The sequence below is a fragment of the Cyprinus carpio genome, chromosome A7 (assembly GCF_018340385.1).
Source record: "Cyprinus carpio isolate SPL01 chromosome A7, ASM1834038v1, whole genome shotgun sequence".
Lineage (NCBI taxonomy): Eukaryota > Metazoa > Chordata > Actinopteri > Cypriniformes > Cyprinidae > Cyprinus > Cyprinus carpio.
This window is the reverse complement of record NC_056578.1, coordinates 18,492,148-18,511,940: the sequence shown is the minus strand read 5'-3', so window position 1 is coordinate 18,511,940 and position 19,793 is coordinate 18,492,148. Positions and strand designations below refer to the sequence as shown.

Below are 19,793 nucleotides of genomic sequence, written 5' to 3'. Positions count from 1 at the left end.
TAAAAAAATGAATGTAAAAATGTGGTAGTAAGAAGGAGAAAATGAAATCCCAGGAGAGAAATAAATGAGAGAAAGGGGAAGATAAGAAAAGAAGGAAGAGGTGTCTCAGATGATATATCAGAGTTGTACATCAATACTCAGTGCCTCAGCCCACCCCCCCACCCCCCCACCCCCCCGCACTAATTTGCAGGGCTGTGAGATGCACTTGATGGACCTCCAAGAGTGGTTAGAACCTCTTATCATTTATTTATTGAGAGAAGCTGGTAACACTGAAATAAAAGGAGAGAGACTGAAAGCAGGATCAACACTTGCCGATTAAAGGACTTTAATAATTAAAGCCACTGCACCCTGAATGAATATGAAAGGTGTGATGGTAATTAAAATGGATACAAATGAGCAAACGGTTGCTAATCAGTCAGCAAATTCAAATTTTCCCAGATTAAATGTGTCCTAATTAAGCAGTAAAAGACTATTGGATTGTCTGCATTCTGTGTCAGTTGGCAGTATTGTCACGTGGTGAGTGAGGAGGAGGAGGGTATCTGTCGAGATTGTGGGCAGCAGAAGGCTCTGGGGGGCTCAAAGAGGTGTGCGGTCCAAGTATCCCTTCCTAGCCCCCCACATCTGTTCTGCTGCACTTAATCTGTTTTAATTTTCACACTGTGTCATTTATGGATTGTCAGTTTCCTCTTTTGGCCCTGTGAAATCTGTTTTTGCCCTACTCTTATCGAGTTAATCTGACGCTTTCTCTAGATTCATTCCTGTTACCACCCACTGCTGTCACAAAACATTTATTATAAATGTGATAAAGCCAAAGCCACGGAGACAATCTCCCTCCCTCTCTCAGCATTGTGTGCACTGTTGTTTTCTTCTTCAGATACTTCTGTTGCCATTATTAACATAAATGTGACATATGGAAATGGAACTAGGTGAAAATGGGAATATAAGTGCAGACACCTAGTGAATATACTGAGACATCTTCCAACAGAGGCTTCAGAAATTTCAAGCCTTTTTATTTAATGATTTCTTGTTTTGTTTTGCCAATAATGGAGTCCTCATTACCTCTTGCTTTCTCTTCCTCTGTATGTGTCTACAGCGCCTGCAGAGTTTGTGCAGCCCCCTCAGTCTATTGCTCGCCCGGTGGGCAATACTGCCATCTTCACTTGCCTGGCCCAGGGTGAGCCGGTCCCACAGATCACCTGGCTGAAAAATGGACAAATCTTAGAGCCAGATGGCCATGTCAAACTCAGGAACAACAACAGGTGAGCTGGAAAAGACCAGCGTTATTTATGTACTATTATTTATATTACTCTGTTTATATTATTAATATTAATTCATATTTTTAATAGATTTTTATTTTTATACCTTTTGATTTTTATACTTTTTGTGTCATTTTGTTATGTGCTTTTGTCTTTTTTTTTTTTTTTTTTTTTTCAGTTTTAGTTATGGTCAACTCAGGGGCAAAACGTCTGGGCATGCAGGGTATGAACATGCATATGGGCCCGGGCTGATTCGGGGCCCGTTGAGGGGGACCACTTAATTAAAACGAGGGAATTAATTCTTAATCTGTGGCCTAAATAAATAAATATATTGTCTGCATATCATGTGCAGGGCTCTGTAAGTTCTTGTGTGCATTTGTTATATTGCTGATGTAGAACTGCATCATTTTTTAAAACTATGTGCAAATGCTGCATTGCCATGGCCAAATAAAATAGTAATTAATAATTAAAAAAAAAAACCTGTGTGAGGTTGGTAGCTAGCTAGTTGAAATGACTCTACAATATCTGTATCACATAGCTTCTGTGACACCTGCAACGTTTTAATTCTCTTTATATCATTTTAATTCTCTTATATCAAAAGACTATTGAAAGTAGCCATTCTTTCCATTGAGAATACACAAAGCCTTAAATTAAACACCAAGGACATTGTGGATGAATTTGCCAAAAAAAAGGCCTGGAGAATTAAATTAGTTACAATTTAAATGAGTGAGTAGGTTTTTTTTCCCTCTCTGTCTTCTGTCTGTGTTGATGGTTGGTGGGGTTGGTAGAGTGTATACACATTGTTAATAATATTGCAGTGTGAGATTCTTTGGTAACTTGGTAACAGAACTTTGTGAGATCGCGATGAACAAAGAGTGATAGCTTTTTAGTGGTTATGAGCGCAAAACTTAGTTTTTTGTCCACACACGTTGCAAAGTTTCAGGAATGACATCTGCATAGTTATGCGGGATTCGCTCTCAAAGTAGTGGTGTTTGACATGATGATAACCATAGCTATAGATGGGACAAAATATGTGAAAATGTGCATTGAGACTAGAGCACCCTCACTAATTTCAGAAGCACCCTCTGGAACCTGGTTGATACACTTTTGTTGCATAACTATATACAAAAACAACAAAATACAAATACACTAAACAAAATAATTTAATAAACGCATATTTACAATTTAAGCACTTAAGTAAAATAAGTATTAATAAAATAAATAACTAGAAAAGGCTTACTATATTCAGCTTGCTTCCATTTAGTGAGAAAAGCCAACTCTTCACCTGAATTAGAAAAAAAGCTCCTCTGGTCTTCAGTGAGGACAAAATTTAAGTGTTCACGTAATATCTGTGTGAGAACAGAGCCAATTCATAAAAGAACAATGCATATTTAAAAGCACATGTCCAGTTTTGTGTGAGTGAAGGAAATCTGCTTGCAAGTGGAGCGATTCGTGCTCACACATTACATTATGCGCTCTCGACATTGTCATTAAGATCACACAATAGAAGCTGCCTAATATTAAGTGTAAAGAGGAGAAGAAAGCAGCCCTAGGCAGCTGCACATGCCAGGATCGGCCACTGCCAGATGAAGTTAGAAATGAACTAAAAACAAGCCTATCGCAAGACATCTGGGGGGGGGGGGGGGCACCCGGGGTGGCCAGCCAAATTTCAGGGGTGGGGGGGGGGGGGGGGCGGTGCCACCACGTAGACACGCCCCTGACAATAACAACACTGGAAAAGGTGTGCTTTAATACAGCTTCAATTTATTTTTCAAGATATGTTTCCATACTGTATAAGGAATGCGGTAGACTAATGTATAATCAGGAATAGTGTAAGCTAAATTAGTTTTACATAGCTATATGCTGCTGTCCATCGATTCCAGAGTTCTTCATTTGCACAATGTAATTTATTACATTTGGAGTCACCTTACAGAAGGCTTTAGTGAAGGCGGTCGCTGTTTGTGTCATTGAAGGACATCCAGCTACAGTGTTACGATAACCATTTTAGGATGCCACTTGTCGAGGTCGGTAGGACACTTCGTCCTACATTCCTCTGATCTAGGGCGTGTTGTGTCTGCTATGAAAGACACTCAGCTATCTGTTTATCTATGCTATTATTCCACCCACCCCCACTGTTTTGGTTATGATCATATCTTTGGAAATGAAACGTGATTCCTTGTCTATCGCTATAAATGTTTTATTGCCTGGGATTTTGTTGTGATTAAAGAGCATGTTTACGATGTGAGAGAAAATCAATTTCATAGAGGCTAAAATTTATAACAGCAGCGATAGAGGGAAAGCTTACATTGCTAGAAGAAATCAGTTGGGAAAGACAAGAATCTGGGACAGGCATCGTCTCACTGGAGTGAAAAGAAGCAGGTAGACAGAGAGAGCGCATTTGAAATCTCTGCATCTGAGCAGCACCGTTAGCTAATTAACTCTTAAAGTAGAGCAGAGAGTGAGTCTGTGCCTCTTATTGATGAATTCTTATACATTGCTGGCCCATACGTGTTGACACACAACATCAGTTCTGTGTATTTTTAAAGGATTACACACAAATTGTATAATCTAATTTTACATTTTAGTGTGTAATTTATGCTTGCATCTCTTGTGTTACCAAACTAAATTTCAAAACTCCTTTTATCATTGAGTAATAATAATAATTTATGTGAGAGTCTTGCCATGATTTTGTGTGATGATGATGTGTGGTTGCATATGGGTTGTGAGTAATTCTAACGTCCCGTTCACACCAAGAATGATAACTGTAATGATACATATATTAACATCTACGCACCAACACACTATAATGTTCGGTTTATTATAAAAGTACACGGCCATTTTGTCGTCTGCTGCTTTAAATGCTAAAACTCTTTAAAGCTGGGTGGATCCTGATTGGCTGTCAGTGTTTTTGTCATTCATCAGCTGGGGAAAACACACTATGAAAATAATTTTGACTATATAGTTTCTCATTATAGCTGTATTGTGAAAGTCTTTATTCTCATAGAAATCGAATGATTATTACAATTTTCGTTATCATCTATGTATACTTACATTGAAAGTATTAATTTTATAAGTTCATGCCCTGGGAATCAAACCCCTGATCTTGGTGGCACTGCTGTATAAGCTACAGAAAAATGTCTGCATATGGTTTCAGTTGCTTCTTCACAAAAATGACATTCTTTTGCTTGTTACATCATCCACCACTGGAATATCATAAATCTGAAAGGTAATAACACACCTCTCCTGAATAAATCTATGCGATTGTTGCTCTGCACATTAAACTGGGATAAGAGAGCGTAACGTAAATCTATTTCACAATTCACCCTAATGGTGTTATATTGTCAGCTCTAGTGCATACGTCATCTGTTTTACTTAGCAGCATTTATATTTTTCAGAGTGGAAATATCAAAAGCATGTTAAGAAGCCAATATAATGGTAGTTGTGTGTTTATATGTGGGTTGGGGGATTCTCTGCCTGCCAACAGGCGACCTACAGACAGACTGAGAGACAGGGAGATGCTGACCACCAAGAGGTCCAGAGAGACGATCGATTTTACATTTAACAAACTTGCATGTGCACACATTAATCCAGATTCCAGAGCTCATATATAGGCAGCCTCCCCAAACATGTGCCGTATCCTTACAATGACATGTAAACATACACACTCGACATGTGCAGACTCTTTAGCTTGTCCTTTTGCTTGTCCTTTATCTCTTTTGAATATTTTCATGCTCTCACATACCTCCACTGAGGCACACACTGACATTTAAATGTATCTGCAACAATAGTTCAGGCTGTTTTCATCTTTTAATAATTGCTTTTCTCATGTGCTGTATTTATACATTTATGCATGTGTCAGTATTGGTCATGCACATATTGTACTATATACTGTATTGCTGGCATGCCTAAATTAACTTATAAAATGTAAAGTGATTTTACTTTTCAGTGTTTTATTTATTTATTTAGACAAGACAGTAAAAAAAATAATAATAATAACATTGACCATTTATCAGTTATTTGCCATAACATGAAATTTAACATTGTTGCATCCCTAATAATAATTCCCAGTATATTAGCTGTTTATTTCTTAATCAGTATACAGTATAGAATTTTGAACAATATATACAGCATATCAGCACCATGTCAGTTACCAGCTGATTGTGTGTGTGTGTGTGGGTGTGGGTGTGTGTGTGTGTGTGTGTGTGTGTGTGTGTGTTTAATTTTTTTAATTTAATGATATTTTAAGGTTTAGATGACTTTTGCCAAAATCTAGCACTAACTTAAAGGACACAAGCTTTTGAAAAGCACTTTCCCTGTAAGAGTATGTTGGATTTAGTTGCTGTGCACAAATAACAAAAGCAGAGTTGGGAGTATTTGTGATCAAGGATTAGAGAATGAGTTTTACAGTAAGTGTGCTTTAGTTTTCTTATAATCAACTATTTATTTGTTATTGGCCATAACAACTATTGGACAGTATCAGTATTTGAATTCTAATATTGGTGCATCCCTAAATCACATCACAATAATGTAAGCTACAAGATTCTGATTTCATGATATTATGGCATTATTTAATACTGAATCAGTCAAATTCACTGTCAAATGTGAGTGTGCTCTCTGTAGGTTTGCAGACATGTGTTAGAGTGCTGCAGTCAGAGCAGAGGTCATGCGGTTAGGTAGCTGCAGGAGCAGAGGGTGGGGTCACTGCCTGCTCCATAAACATTATTACAGCAGTAATCAAAACGTCACAGTGACCCGCAGTCAAATCACACAGCACCGGACAGCTCTTAGAAGGACTTTGAAGGTGGTTATATATTATGTCTGCATTATACATACAGCACATACATGCATGTGTGAATGTGTATGATAGCTGAGTTTGTTTGATATCGGTATTATGCACTGAGGGGCTTTTTTTCCTGGTTTCAAGTTTGGTCCATCATGTTTTTTATTGCTGAAATGCAAAATGACCGTGTACTTGGAGACATGGTGCAGTGGGAGATGCACTTGCTAATGAATGCAGATGCAGATGTCTGTCTATATTTCCAATCTCTACTGTCTTCTAAGTTAAATAATAATAATAAACATAAACAAATGACCATGCAGAGACTTTTTAAAAGGTGTTTTTTATCCTTATCTTTTGAAAGAACTATGTAGACAGAGTTCACCATGTTTTGCAGCTGAGTAGACAAGAACAGCACACCCATTTCCTCTTTTTGTCCCTTTCTAAACTCCATTATGCACTTCTTGGTTATTACCCTCTCTCCAACCCATGCAAAATGGAGCCAGCTCTGGCCTTGACCTCTGACCTCTCCTGCAATCAGTCATTTCCACCAGGCTTTCACTGAGTGGCGAGACAACTAAGCTCCCCTGCTTCACATGCCTCAACCCTACCTAACACTCCCCTTTCCCACCCCCTTCTCGTCTTTCCATCTCTCTCTCTCTCCTCTAGACGACTGTGAATAAGGGTAACCACCCCATTCAAGAGGCACTGCTCTGTGACGACTGTGCAAACATGCTCTCAGTGCGCTTGAATAGCAGCCCTCCTGTCTCAGGATGCTCTCTGTCAATCTGAGGAGAAGCTGGAATGTATAGACAGATAGAGAGGGTGCAGATGGTCCAAGAACAATGTGTGCTTTTCCTCTTCAAAAATCAGTATTCTGAACAACAATAAAGCACTTTTGTAGTAAGCAGATAGGCCTAAGTTGTGAATCAGAATGCACAATAATGTTTTTGAAATGTATTGGTATCAGCCAGTACTGGATATTTAATTCTGCATGCTCATTTGCTCTATTTTTGCGTTTTAAAATACCTTTGCCATCATTTAATGCTCACATAAAGTAAATCTTTAAAAGCACTAATAATTGAATAACACTGTTAATTGTAATTTTTTGTAAGTATTAAACTGATTGTCCATTATTTCATACTGTACATTATAATGTTGCAATTCCTAAATTCAGATTGACCCTATTTGCTTTCAAAATGCGCTCCAACACATTTCTGAACATGTAAAATCAAGCTTACATTTGTGTGGGCCTCAGGAAACTTCCAAAGGGACCTTAAATGATTTAAAATAAGACCAAAAAAAGCATTAAATTGAGCTATTAAAGGGTTACTTCAAAAAAGGCGTAGCGCCATTTTGGCAATTCTGAGCAGTACGCAAATGGCGTACGCTCTTCTGTGTCCGCCGCGCTGCGCGGTTTTCATTCAAATCAAAGCGTAAATACACATTAAAAACATATCCTTGTTGCGTGGCGAACACAGAAGAGCGTATGCCATCTGAGTACAGCTCAGAATTGCCAAAATCACGCTACGCTGATTTGGAGAGACACGGAGGAGAGGAATTGTTGAATAAAGTCATTCTTTTTGTTTTCTTCGTGTACAAAAAGTATTCTCGTCGCTTCATAACATTACGGTTGAATCGCTGATGGCAGATGGAGTATTCTGACAATGCTTTTCATACTTTCCTGGACCTTGACACTGTTATTTATTTGGCAGTCTATGGGACAGTCTTAAGCCTCCCTGTTTTCATCCAAAATATCTTAAATTGTGTTCCGAAGATGAGCAAAGCTTTTACGGGTTTTGAACGACATGGGGGTAAGTGATTAATGACAAAATTTTCATTTTGGGATGGAGTATCATTTTAAATAAACAAGCATTAATAATTCACCCCCTCAACAGCTGTTCTTTGAAGGACTGTGGTTCCCAATGTCCTGAAAATAAAATCTTATTCTTTAGCTCATCAGTATTTTTCTAGTTTCTAGTTATGCCAAGCTCTTAATTATTTATCGAATAGAAATTGCTGGTAAAAAATATTTTATCCTTAATCCTTATCCAGTGAATCACAAACGACTGGAAAAGAAATGGGGCCTTTGAATATTGTTGTTGAAAATGGGAGGTCTTGGAGTCAAAAAGGTCATTTACGTTTTGGTTCTTAGTGAGCCTAACTGACACCGACTGTGCTGCTTAGATGATTGTAGGGAAACTAATGTTTGTCACACTGTTCCTCAGAGAGCAGGGATGACATTATGATACTTGCCTGACAGTTTGGTCCACAGAACCTAAGGTTTATAGGTATGTTGTGATGCTGGGTTGCAATTTCAAAAACAGCTGGATTTTTATTGGCAGCTCTATTTGTGTGGGGGGGTTGTACAAAACAAGTGGAAGTGGTCTGAAGCTGCCAACCAGCCCTGCTCAATCATATCAACAATCAGTGAATCCCTCCATCTGAGCTCTGTTAGCATGTTTTACAGGTGGTTTAAACACACCATACATTAACAAGACTTTCAAGCTGGTGCACGTGGTTTAGAAATGCAGTTTGGCAGAGGAGAGCACATATTGTTCTCTCCCTTCCTAATTAGCTTTTACATTTATTCATTTAGCATACTTTTTTTATCCAAAGCAACTTACAATGGATGATAATACAAGCAGAAGGGATTTATCCGAGAGAGAGTGTAATATGCTATTAAGGAGCACTACCATATCAAATTTCCAGAGCAGAAGTGTACGTGCTGAAAAGCCCTTGGTTTTAAGTACAAAAAGCCTAGTTGAAGATATGTCTTTGGTTGTTTTCTAAAGATAGTGATTGATTTCACTGTTTGGGTGAAGGTTCATCCCATCAAACTGAGCGAAAGTGACCTCCTGAAACATTCTGATTGCAACAGCAGGTATCGCCAATTCAGACGGGTTTGTGTGTGGGGTGTGTGTGTGTACATGTAAGAGAGATAAAGATGTGGCAGATTGCTTTAGGCTGGTGGTGAGACATGAAGAATATAAAAGAAAGGACCATAATCTCTGGGACTAACTAGCATGTAAAAAAAAAACCTTGCTTGTAGGCTGCAGGGTTTTAAAATGAATGAATGCATACACTGAACACCCTTATATTTTCCCATTCACTCTGAATAATATCACGGCAATATCATAACACTCCTACCATTTGTCAGAGAACATAAGCCGCATACAAATATATAATAAAAAAGAAGGTGGAGCTCAGAAAGAAAGAGTCGCAGTCGAGGACTCTCAATTCCATATCCTGGCCTTTTAAGTGGTAAAAAAAAATAATTTTTTTCAGGGCCTCGGGATTAAGGGAGAAAAACACCTGATTATATATTCAGCACTAATAATGCTCCCCCTTTCCACCATCATCGTATCCCCCAGCAATGAAGGAAGAAGGTGTTAAAAAAAAAAAATCCTCAAAAGAATGAGTGGAAAAATAAGGACTAGTGAGAAAGAATAGAAAGTGAAGAGGAGGATTCAGGAGGGAGGAGTTTGACAGATGGTTGGGTTTGCTTCATGTTAATGAGCACCTAGAGATGGTGGGTGCTTATGGTTTGTTTGTTTTTTTTACCTCTGCTTTATTCGTGCCAGTTGCATCATTTACACTGGGAACTGCATTTTGGTGAGACCTATTATGTAGGACTTTCTGCTAGGAATGCATCAATATTAAAAATCTGGCAGATACAGAAGCTGGCTATTATTATTTCATGTTATGGCTGATATTAAAACTTAACTGTTTTGTCTAAATTAATAAATAATAATCAGTTAATAAAAATGATTAATCATTATAATAATTGTAAAAATTATATAAGAAAATATTTTATTGCATATAAGTGTATACTGCTAGTGTATAGTGTAAACTAAATTGTTTTAGTGTATAACATTTTAAATGATAAAAGTGCATCACAGTATTAAAATGGATATTCATTTTGAGATTTGCTAAAGATTATATTGTACAGTGCTATTAAACTATTAGCGTTTTTAAGAGTTCACTTTATGTGATGATGGTAAAAGTGATATAAATGTAAAAATGGGGGAAATAAGCATGTACAATTAATATCAGCTGATAACTGATATGGCTGATAACTCTCTCTTCTCTTCTCCTAGTACTCTGACCATCTATGGAGTAACCCAGGATGATGAGGCCATATATCAGTGCATTGCAGAGAACAGTGCTGGCTCCACACAGGCCAGTGCCCGTCTGACCGTGCTGTGGGCTGACGGCTTGCCGGGTGTGCCCACAGGGGTACGTGCAGAAGTTCTTTCTCCGACCTCCATTCAGGTGTCCTGGAACGAGCCTGCCCAAAACACTCAGGACATAATTGGATATGTGCTGCATATCCGCAAGACTGCAGGTAGGACAACTGCTTATGAACCTAATCATACACATACAGGCAAACAGGCAAAATCAAATCATATCTAATTTACTCAGCTCTTCTTCAGCATTGAATATAAAGCACTTCTCAGTAAATCAATACTTTATTTAATTTCAAGTGTAAATGTAGATTTCCACAAACGTTATGAAAATCATATTTAATTCAATCTTCACTCCAGGCTCTCTCATTTTGGAAATCGTGAGATTTAGTCGATAGCAAATCACTGCTTTTTTTTCCTGGTGCCATCAGCTGTGGTGGAAACTTAAATCTATGCAGCTTGGCAGAAAGAGACAGGTTTATGTATGCCGTTATATTAGAGCTAAAGCTGTTTTTTTTTATTTTTTTTTATTTTTTTTTTGCATAGTCAGGCAACAGTCTTCATCTCTCTGTCAGAGTACACATGACACAGTGAGCAATCTAATATTTAAAGGATGAAATGCATGTCACGCATCACCCGTCTTTCAGAGCAAGAACACAAGGCCAAGGCTAATTGTAGTCTTATTAACAGCTGAACTACAATGACATTATCTATGTTTGTTAGTCCAAATTCACAAAACCCTGAAGTAAATATGTGACATTTTAAAAGACAAATTGCTGTTTTAGTCCAAATAAAATTAAACATCTAAACATGCTTGGTGGCAAAGAGTAAGAGAGAACCCTGAAGCCTTTTCCTGAAAGCTCAGCATGAGCAAGGATGTATATTCAGATATCAGTCCCTCTCTCCTGTGCAGCTTTTAAATTTCATGTTGATGTTTTTCAATGCTAGAGCAAATGCATCTGAACAGCTGATCTGAGACCTATACTGAAGTGCTCTAAGTGTCCTCTGCTGCACTTTCTCTTTTCTCCCTCTGTTAGTATGACTATTAGCCACTGCAATTTAGATTTCTGATCTGTCTGTCACATCTCTCATCAGTTGGAAGCCTAGTGAGATATGTTTTGGATTCTGAGCTATTTATATAATATATGATATATATTATATATACTTAGCAATTTGGCATGAATAAATAATAAGGAAATATAACATTTACTGCAGCCATAAATGTCACTAAGAGAGTTGTCGACATTTAAGAGTTGGGAAATTGTTGTGATTAATATTGCTCTCACGCCAATGCTTTGACTCTCTTGCTCCATTTTTCTCCATTTGTTCATCTCTCATACCATTTTTTGGTGTTTAATGATGGACTCTCATGATCTCTCTCTTTCCTTCTTTCAACCTTCACACTTTACTCTCAGACCCAGTGGAGATGGAGTACCAGGAGGCTGTGAGTAAAATGACCCTGCAGCAGATAATCGGAGATCTGGAGCCTTCCACCAGCTACAGCTTCTATGTGAAGGCTTACACATCCCGCGGAGCCAGCAAAGCCTCTGAGACGGCTGTGGAGAGCACTCTGGGAGAAGGTATAAAACATATTTCAACAATCATGCAAACACAAGCTTCTTTTATCGCAGAATTGTATAATTTTATGTTGTTAATTGTGCAAGCAGTAATCAACTAAATACACATTCTCCCTCTTGAAACTTCTTAACAATGAAGCATTTCCCTCAGAGGTGTTTTTGACACAGCATAGTCTTTCATTCAAGGTCATCAGGGTAAAGTTCCCACCTGTTGTATTTTCTCTTGATGATGAAATACATTAAGCCTGAACCTTTGTGTTTGCATTGCCTTCAGTCCCTGCACCACCAGCCTTGTTCACGAAGGTGATTAATTCGACAGTGGTTCAGGCCACATGGGAGCCTTCCGGTAAGATGGGCCAGCAGGAAGGATTCAATCTCTACTACCGTAAGGTTCCCGTCCCCATCTTCACGGGACCCCTTACCTTCTCACGTAATGTGACCCAGTACAACATCACTCAGCTGGGTGAGTCTGGCCATGGTGGGCTTTATTCATAAAAAAATATTTAATGTAAAATAACACATTAAAAAATTATTATGCATTCTCATGTTCTTAGTTATTTTTTTTTTCCATTCAATGCAATGGGACAGTTAATTAATTTTTTTACTTAGAATTTATTCAATTTTCTGCTCGTCTTTTCAAAACCCATTATTAATTTTTTATTATTGTTGTTGTTGTTGATCCTGTTGTTCATTGTTTAGCCTGCATGATATAGGTCAATTAATGCATATGCTTATAAAAAAAAAATCATGATGTCAGTTGTTGTTTGTTGTTATTATTTTTAAACATTTAGTCTATAACAATAACAGTAATACTAACTAATAATAATAATAAACATTTATCCTGTGTTTTGCTTTGTAGCCAAGTTAACAGAAATGTTAATATATTATTATATTAATATATTATTAGTGCATATATTAGTATATTAATACATATTATTGCAATAAAAACTATACCATAACATAATTTTGCCTTTGAGATTTTTTTTTTTTGAGTATTCACTTCTTTTAACACCTCTTTTTGCAGATCCTTCCTTTGTGTATGAAATTAAAGTTCTGGCTTTTAACCAGCATGGAGAGGGCAATGCCACTCTGCGCTTGGTGTCACTCAAGGAGGCAGTGGAGAAATCAGGTGCCTGATGCAACACACTGGTTCACTCCCACACATGCAAGCATAATAACTCACTCACACTGACTGTACATATGTGGTTTTTTTCTGTTCCTGCAGTGCTAAATACCCCTTGCGACTGTGTAAAAGATGAACAGAATAAAAGCTCCACCACAGGCATCATCATCGGCATCCATATTGGAGTCACTTGCATCATTTTCTGTGTCCTTTTCCTCGTGTTCAGCTACAAGGGAAGGTAAGGAATCAATGCTGCCTATGTGTGCTTGCTACTGGTATCTTTTTATAGTGCATATATAATGCATTCACAGTGGGCATGGGCTTCAGGTGACAGAAAAGTCTTATTTTAAATAAAGGTCAACATGTTTCTTTGGATATAGAGTTAAATAGTTTTTTACTTGCAGGTTGATGATGTGTAAAACCGTGCAGGCCACCCGACAGGCGGGCCGTAATCCAGCAGCTGGAGTCGTGCTCGAATCCTCCTCTTCCTCACAGGGGGCTCTGGCCCTCAACGGCCCCCACAGGTTCAGCTCAGACAGAAATGGAGGAACCCACACTGCAAAGAGCTGCACCGACTCCAACGAGATGGAGAGTCTCTTCTTAGGACCATCCCACTTCTCCCATCCACCTGACACCACCCACACAGTAAGCCTTGGGGAAATGCATTAATTTATAGACATGTGGATTGCATGGTTATGGGCCTTCTCAGAGAACAACTTATGAGTGCATATAAAAGTGAGATGGAAAGAGATGCATTTGCCTGAGTGTACTGAAAGGGATCAAAGCAAAACCATAACCCTATGAGATCTGATGAGATTCCTTGAGCTCACAATAACTGAAAAGTACATTAGTGTTTGGTAATGTTTACCATGTTTTTTTACAATGTATTGTGTGTGTTTATTTTCAGAATGCGAGCTCTTTGGTCTCTTGTCCATTGAATGAAACCCAGATGTCCACACTTCCCCTTGATGACTTCAGCATGATGGAGGAGTGTGAGGTGCAGTTCCGGCAACATCCAGCAGATGGCCAACAGGACGAAGACTGATGAAGAAATGAAGGCCAAGAATATCCTCTACTCAGACTCCTGTCCAACTCAGGTCAACTGAAGTATTCATCTTTTTCAGTTCTGTTTTTATCGTGCAAAGAATATATTATTCGTAAGTTAAGTTCCCTTTGTGGGAATCATTGGACTGTAATGCCGAGGGTCCCTCTGGCCTCAAGGTTCTGCGATGGACATTTATTATTTCTCATTGGTAGGTGAACAAATAGACTTTTGCAGTTACACCTGGCAGCATACATTAAAAGTATCCAGTCACTAGTATCTAGAATTGATTTTATTTGGCTTCTTCTGCACAACAGAGAAGTATATTTCCTACTAAAACATCTATTTTTCAACTTGCTGCCTCCTCTTAAGCTACCAATGATTTCACAAGCCCATCCATCAGAGACCAAGACCTTCTTCCAGGGATTTCAAATTATTCTCAGGACTTTTTTGTTCACTGATATCAATGTTTTTTTTTAGTAGGTCTCAGCCTTCATAAAGACTTTAGACTCAGCTATGTGAACCTTAGAATTTGCAACAAAAAACCTACCTCAGCAGGAATGAATGTCTTGTAGGAAGTCTTGGAGATCTGCATCTTGTTGTCTGTTCTGTTTTTATACACATCAATCGTTCAGTCAAAAGAGAAAAAGGTGCTTCTCTACCTCAGATTTCAAGGACTGCCGCTCCCCTGCTCGCTGAAGCGAAACAAGAAAAATCCAACATAAGCACTTCCAAATGTTGAAGTCAATGTTCTACCTCAAAATAACAATGTTGTTATTGTCATTGTGGTTCTTATCTCATATTGAAACATAGCCTCTGTTTGTGAGATCCTGGCTTCACTATGTCGATGAATTGCTGTGTTTTGATATGTCAGTACCTCATGCCAGTTGACACGTGACATTGTTCTATGAATTCTGCTTGTAAAGATGTTTTGATAGTGTCCTTGTATTCACATAGAAATTTTTTGGTTCTATGTTTCCTGATCAGAGTATTTGAGTATTTTTAATTTTAATTGTAGCCGACGCAGTAAAATGGGAAGACTTTTTAAGTCTTTTTAACTGCACTGTTACTAATGTCTTCAGGATAAAAAAAAAATAGAGCTCTCAGATGAATCGCTGGAAGAAGAGAGGCCACCGTACGCAACGCTGGATATAAACACACGAGTGATGTTTAGGTATTTGAATAGTTTGACTTCACGTGTTTTGCATGTCATGTAACACAAAGGAACTGGGGAGATTGACAAGTATGTAAAGCGTTCTTTACATAATTAAGCACATATACTGTTTCTATGGGTGCAGATAGAAGTAAAATGTGATATAGATTAGATACACTTATCACATGTTGTGATATTTCGTGAAGAATTGAAATGGACTTTGCCTGGGTTCTTACTTTAGGACTTGTGATCAGTTACGAAGCCCAAGCACCCTTAGATACTGATGAGGCCATTCAGACTCTCTGCTGCATGTTATGACGTGAATGCCAAACTATGGAAGAACTGGGCATTCTAGAATTCTCTAGGAAGTGAACATTCTATTAGGAGCCAAAGCCACTGGAGATTCTCATGGATTCTATGTGGAGTTCCATCATTTTTTTTTTTATATCCCATGCCCCTCGTCCATGTTTTTGGTGCCACATTGATCAGGGAGCACAAAGTGCATCAGACATAAACACATAACTCGCGCACACATAACATCTGTTGGCATTAGACTCCCAGAATGCTGAGTAGAGGATGATGCCTGAGCAGTCATCTCTTCATATGTCTGGTCAGCTATTGAATAGCTTTTTGATTGCTTTTTTTACTGTGTGCTCAGCCACCCAGTCCAAGACCAGCTGTTTCTTTTAGTGGGGAGGGAGAGTTGAAAGTACCTGCAAGATGTTCTTTCTCCTCTGGTGTCCCATAGTGCTATGGTACATATATATATATTTTTAGTAACCTACCTCGACACAGCAGTCATGCTCTCAGGTCGCTCCTACTCTTATGGGGAGATTGTATTTTTTGTATAGTATACACACATACACGCACATATACATACACACATCAGAAGAGAACATCTCCTTTGGGCCCTTTAGCAGATGAGTGCATTGCATTAGCTTTTCATGCTCTTTGATTTTTTTGAATGTAAAGTGTTTTTTTTTGTCTGTATCATATTGTCATGTTTATTCCGGCTGGTTCAGATGACTAATCCATCGGTTTTGCCACTCATTTTTATTCTTTATTTATATAAGTGTGTGTAGATAATGAGTCGAATTTGCATATTTTCATAACACCCACAAATTCTGTAATTCATCTTTTTAAAGAAATGGACAAAGTACGCCTAGATAATCAAAAATCCTATTCATATAAGAATATTCCTTCAAATACTGGATCTGGAACAGAATTGCACAGTATATTACAGTGTAGAAAAGACAATGTGCTGTATATTTATTGTACCGAATACAATTGTAGTGTTGTCAATGGATACAGTAGAAGCTTTTGTGTTGTCTGTATACAGATAAGTGCTCAGTTCTTTGGCTGTGTTAAATAGAATTAATGGAAAATACTCTGAACAACAGAAGGTATGTAAAATGCTGTGCTGTAGAACATTGTCCCTAATAATGAAAGATTCTAAGAAATATCTATTGTACAGTTTTGGTGCTCTTGGTCTGTAATAAGACGAAACGGTTTCATCTGTTGTGTAATGCGATACAAGCAATTCTCAATGCTGTTACATCTCCAAAAGTCATCTGCAGTTAGGTGCACTTTTGTTGCTTGTTTCCAGGTTGATTTGGTCTTGTGATGTTTGTAAAATACTATTGTGCAAATCAGTACAACTAAGTATTTTTAAAACAGTAATGAGCATCATCAGGTTTCATGTTATAATATTTGTAAGATTCCAGTGTGATCTCTAATGTGCCGAAATGTCTTCTCGTAAGCAGGTCTTGATTTGGTTGAATTCGGGTGGATGTTTGACCACAAATGAACAGCTGCTGTTTTCAAAGGTTTTTAGCTCTTATATCTGGTTTCAAATAAAGGGGTAATCTGAGCTGTTTCGCATGCATTGAACCTGTGATGATCATCCTCATGGTGAAAAGTCTGTTACTGTGATCAAGCATTAGATCCACAGGATCTAGATCCATTAGATCCCACCTCGCACATGTATATACGCACACACGCAGTCACACCCCTGTAAAGCAAGACATGTTCGTGTCAGCATTAGTCCCATGTCCCAGATTTCCCCAGGGAGACTCCGGGATGAGGCATTAACATGTAGCAGCCTCAGCTCCCGCCAGCGCTATGGCAACACTGACCTATTCACAGCAGCAGAAGGACGTTCAGACTTTGAATCTGTAAAACAAACAGCTTTTTGTAGAGGATAATATGTACCAGTTTCAGTCTGTTAAGCCCCTTTCAGGAGCAGGATTACATGGGAGTGCACTTTTTGAATTCGGTGAGGGGACCCATAGCAGCCCAACTGAGAGGAATTTATACAATCGCTTTTACAGTTTTACACACTCAGAGGCTTTAAACGTGTGTATTTGATGCAATCACAGCATGAGGTTTCTAGAAGCGACTGGGGATTTCTGATTTTACCACGTGAAAATCTGGTCCTGTGATGATGTCTATTACTGTTAGTAAAATCTTGTTGTACTGTACTGTTCATAAAAATAAATGGAAAATGTTTGTAGTGATTCTCCTACAATGGAAGCAGAAAAGCGGCCTGTGGGGTTTAAAAATAGAATGTTTTACAGCATTAATTATTTATTAAATACAATTTGTTCATTGAGATCTTATTTCTACATTTTTAGTAGAAACAATGTCATTAAAATCCATTCAATGTGCTTTGAAGTTACTTATAACTTTGCACATTACAGTAGTCTCACGCTAAGACAAGTTATGCTTATGCTTTTGATACAGTGCAACATTACATATTTTAAATAATTATTCACTTTGCTTCCCACTTGACTTTTAGGCTTCCAAAGTATGTTTATTACTGTATTGGTGTTTCCTGATTGTTTTTTAACAAACTAAGGGAGTTTATTATATCCACAGACCTTGAAAAAAAACTTGGAATATTCATGTTTGTCATTGTTACAAATATAAATATGCTTAAGTATAAATCCTATACTGTTTCCACAGACTTGTTTGTACTGTAAAATTCACATGGATGAAAATGAATATTTTACAGATTAGATTAAGCCTCGTTGGCAAGCACAAACTGGATGGCACGAACAGTTCTTGCATTTCTTGTGTTAAAAATGACAACAAACAAGTCTGATTTGACCCTCTTTTAGGTTCCTAATCACATCTCAGCTAATTTAAAGCTGTTATAGAAGTTTTGTTCAGTTTTGGTCAAAGTACAGTGAATGTGAAGATGACCGTCACTTCTATAAAACTGTGTTCATGACTGAAACACTGAAAATCTCCTTAATACGGTGCTATTTCTGTCACTACTGCAAATCACGGGATGCTCTTGTCAATTTTTAGCATTTTCATGTTCAGCTTGTTCTTCTGTTTGGATAAATTTTTCTCCTCTTCCATAAAAGAGTGAAAATCACCTTGCATTCAAATCTTCATTGTAAAGTTCTCTGTTAAAGACCTGTGTAACACTTTGTGAAGACTTGACAGATTGATTCACTGTCAAAGTGTGTTTTGTTCATTAAGGAAATGAAGGAAATTACTGTATGCATTAATGTCTTAGCGCAAACTGTATTTGTGTAAAGCTATTTAACCACCCTCAGAGCTGCATATGATTATGGAAATGTAACACTCTTGCAGGGTTAGCACAGACTGTTGTCTCTGTAATCCACCATACAAACTTTAATTCTGGAGCTCAGCAGGAAACCAGGCATAACAACAATCCCTGGGGACAAACTCCAGCAAGCACGGGCTTTTTGTGCTGCATATGACCCTTCAGCAAACCCTTTCGCCATCCAGCCATTTCTCTTCACAGAAAAGGTGTAATTTTAGAGGAAAAGAAGAGAGCACAAGAGATGACATTCAACTGAGCAGGTGTGAGATGTTCAGTTTTCACCATTCAGTTCTTCATGTAACTCACTCTCTGTAATTCAGGTCCGGGTGAAATTAACTGTATTGGAAATACTGTTTCTACCAGTTTGTCTCCTCTAAATTTGATGTCTGTAACCCCCTCTGACCACAGACGGTCAGTGTTGTGTATGTACATATGCATATATTTGTATGTGTATATCTGTATATTTATATAAAGAAAGAATACTAGACCGTTTTTAGTGGTTTGTATTGTTTTAGAGTTCATTATGAAACACTGTTTAAAGTCGGTAACGATGACAATAAACTAGTTCTAGTTTTAAAAAAATGATTCCTTTCTTTGTCAATGAATTTGATATTTTCCTGTATTTATTCACAGCTCACCTTTACCAGAGTCTTTCAGTGAATTTGTGTCTGTGTACATTACAGTTCAATAGTTTGGGGTCAGTAAGATTATTATTATTATTATTATTATTATTATTATATGTTTGTGAAAGGTTCCTATATTTAGATACAGTGTGTTTGCAAACATGTATTTGTGTGTGTGGGGGAATCTGAATTTCCCTCGTCGGCTCTCTGCTAATTGACTAGCTGCAGTGTTCAGTATATTGCACGTTGATTGATTACACTGAATGTGGAAATGCATGAATTTACCAAAATGCACAGGCAGAAACATTTATCAGACTATAGCTCACTGCAATTGCAACTTTGTCTTGCAATATCCCTAACTAAAACAAACATGTTATGTTCAGTTCCTTCTGTGGGTGCGCCAGACTGCTGGAGTTAGCTTTGTTTCCAATCATTGCTTTCTTCCACAGAAGACTGAGGGTTCCAAACAGGATTCAAA

At 37.9% G+C, this 19,793-nt stretch overlaps 1 protein-coding gene across 1 annotated transcript in view; it reads left to right on the top strand.

Annotated features, from left to right (window-relative positions):
* Positions 1–15,005, top strand: part of LOC109093720 (immunoglobulin superfamily DCC subclass member 3-like) — a 71,796-nt gene extending 56,791 nt beyond the window's left edge. Inside the window, exons 7-14 of the mRNA XM_042760098.1 lie at positions 1,094–1,259; positions 10,134–10,381; positions 11,636–11,800; positions 12,072–12,260; positions 12,822–12,926; positions 13,023–13,158; positions 13,325–13,565; positions 13,828–15,005. Of these exons, the coding sequence (XP_042616032.1) occupies positions 1,094–1,259; positions 10,134–10,381; positions 11,636–11,800; positions 12,072–12,260; positions 12,822–12,926; positions 13,023–13,158; positions 13,325–13,565; positions 13,828–13,965 (1,388 nt within the window). The 3' untranslated portion in view covers positions 13,966–15,005. The remainder of the gene's footprint in view (positions 1–1,093; positions 1,260–10,133; positions 10,382–11,635; positions 11,801–12,071; positions 12,261–12,821; positions 12,927–13,022; positions 13,159–13,324; positions 13,566–13,827) is intronic.
* The last annotated feature ends 4,788 nt before the right edge of the window (positions 15,006–19,793 follow it).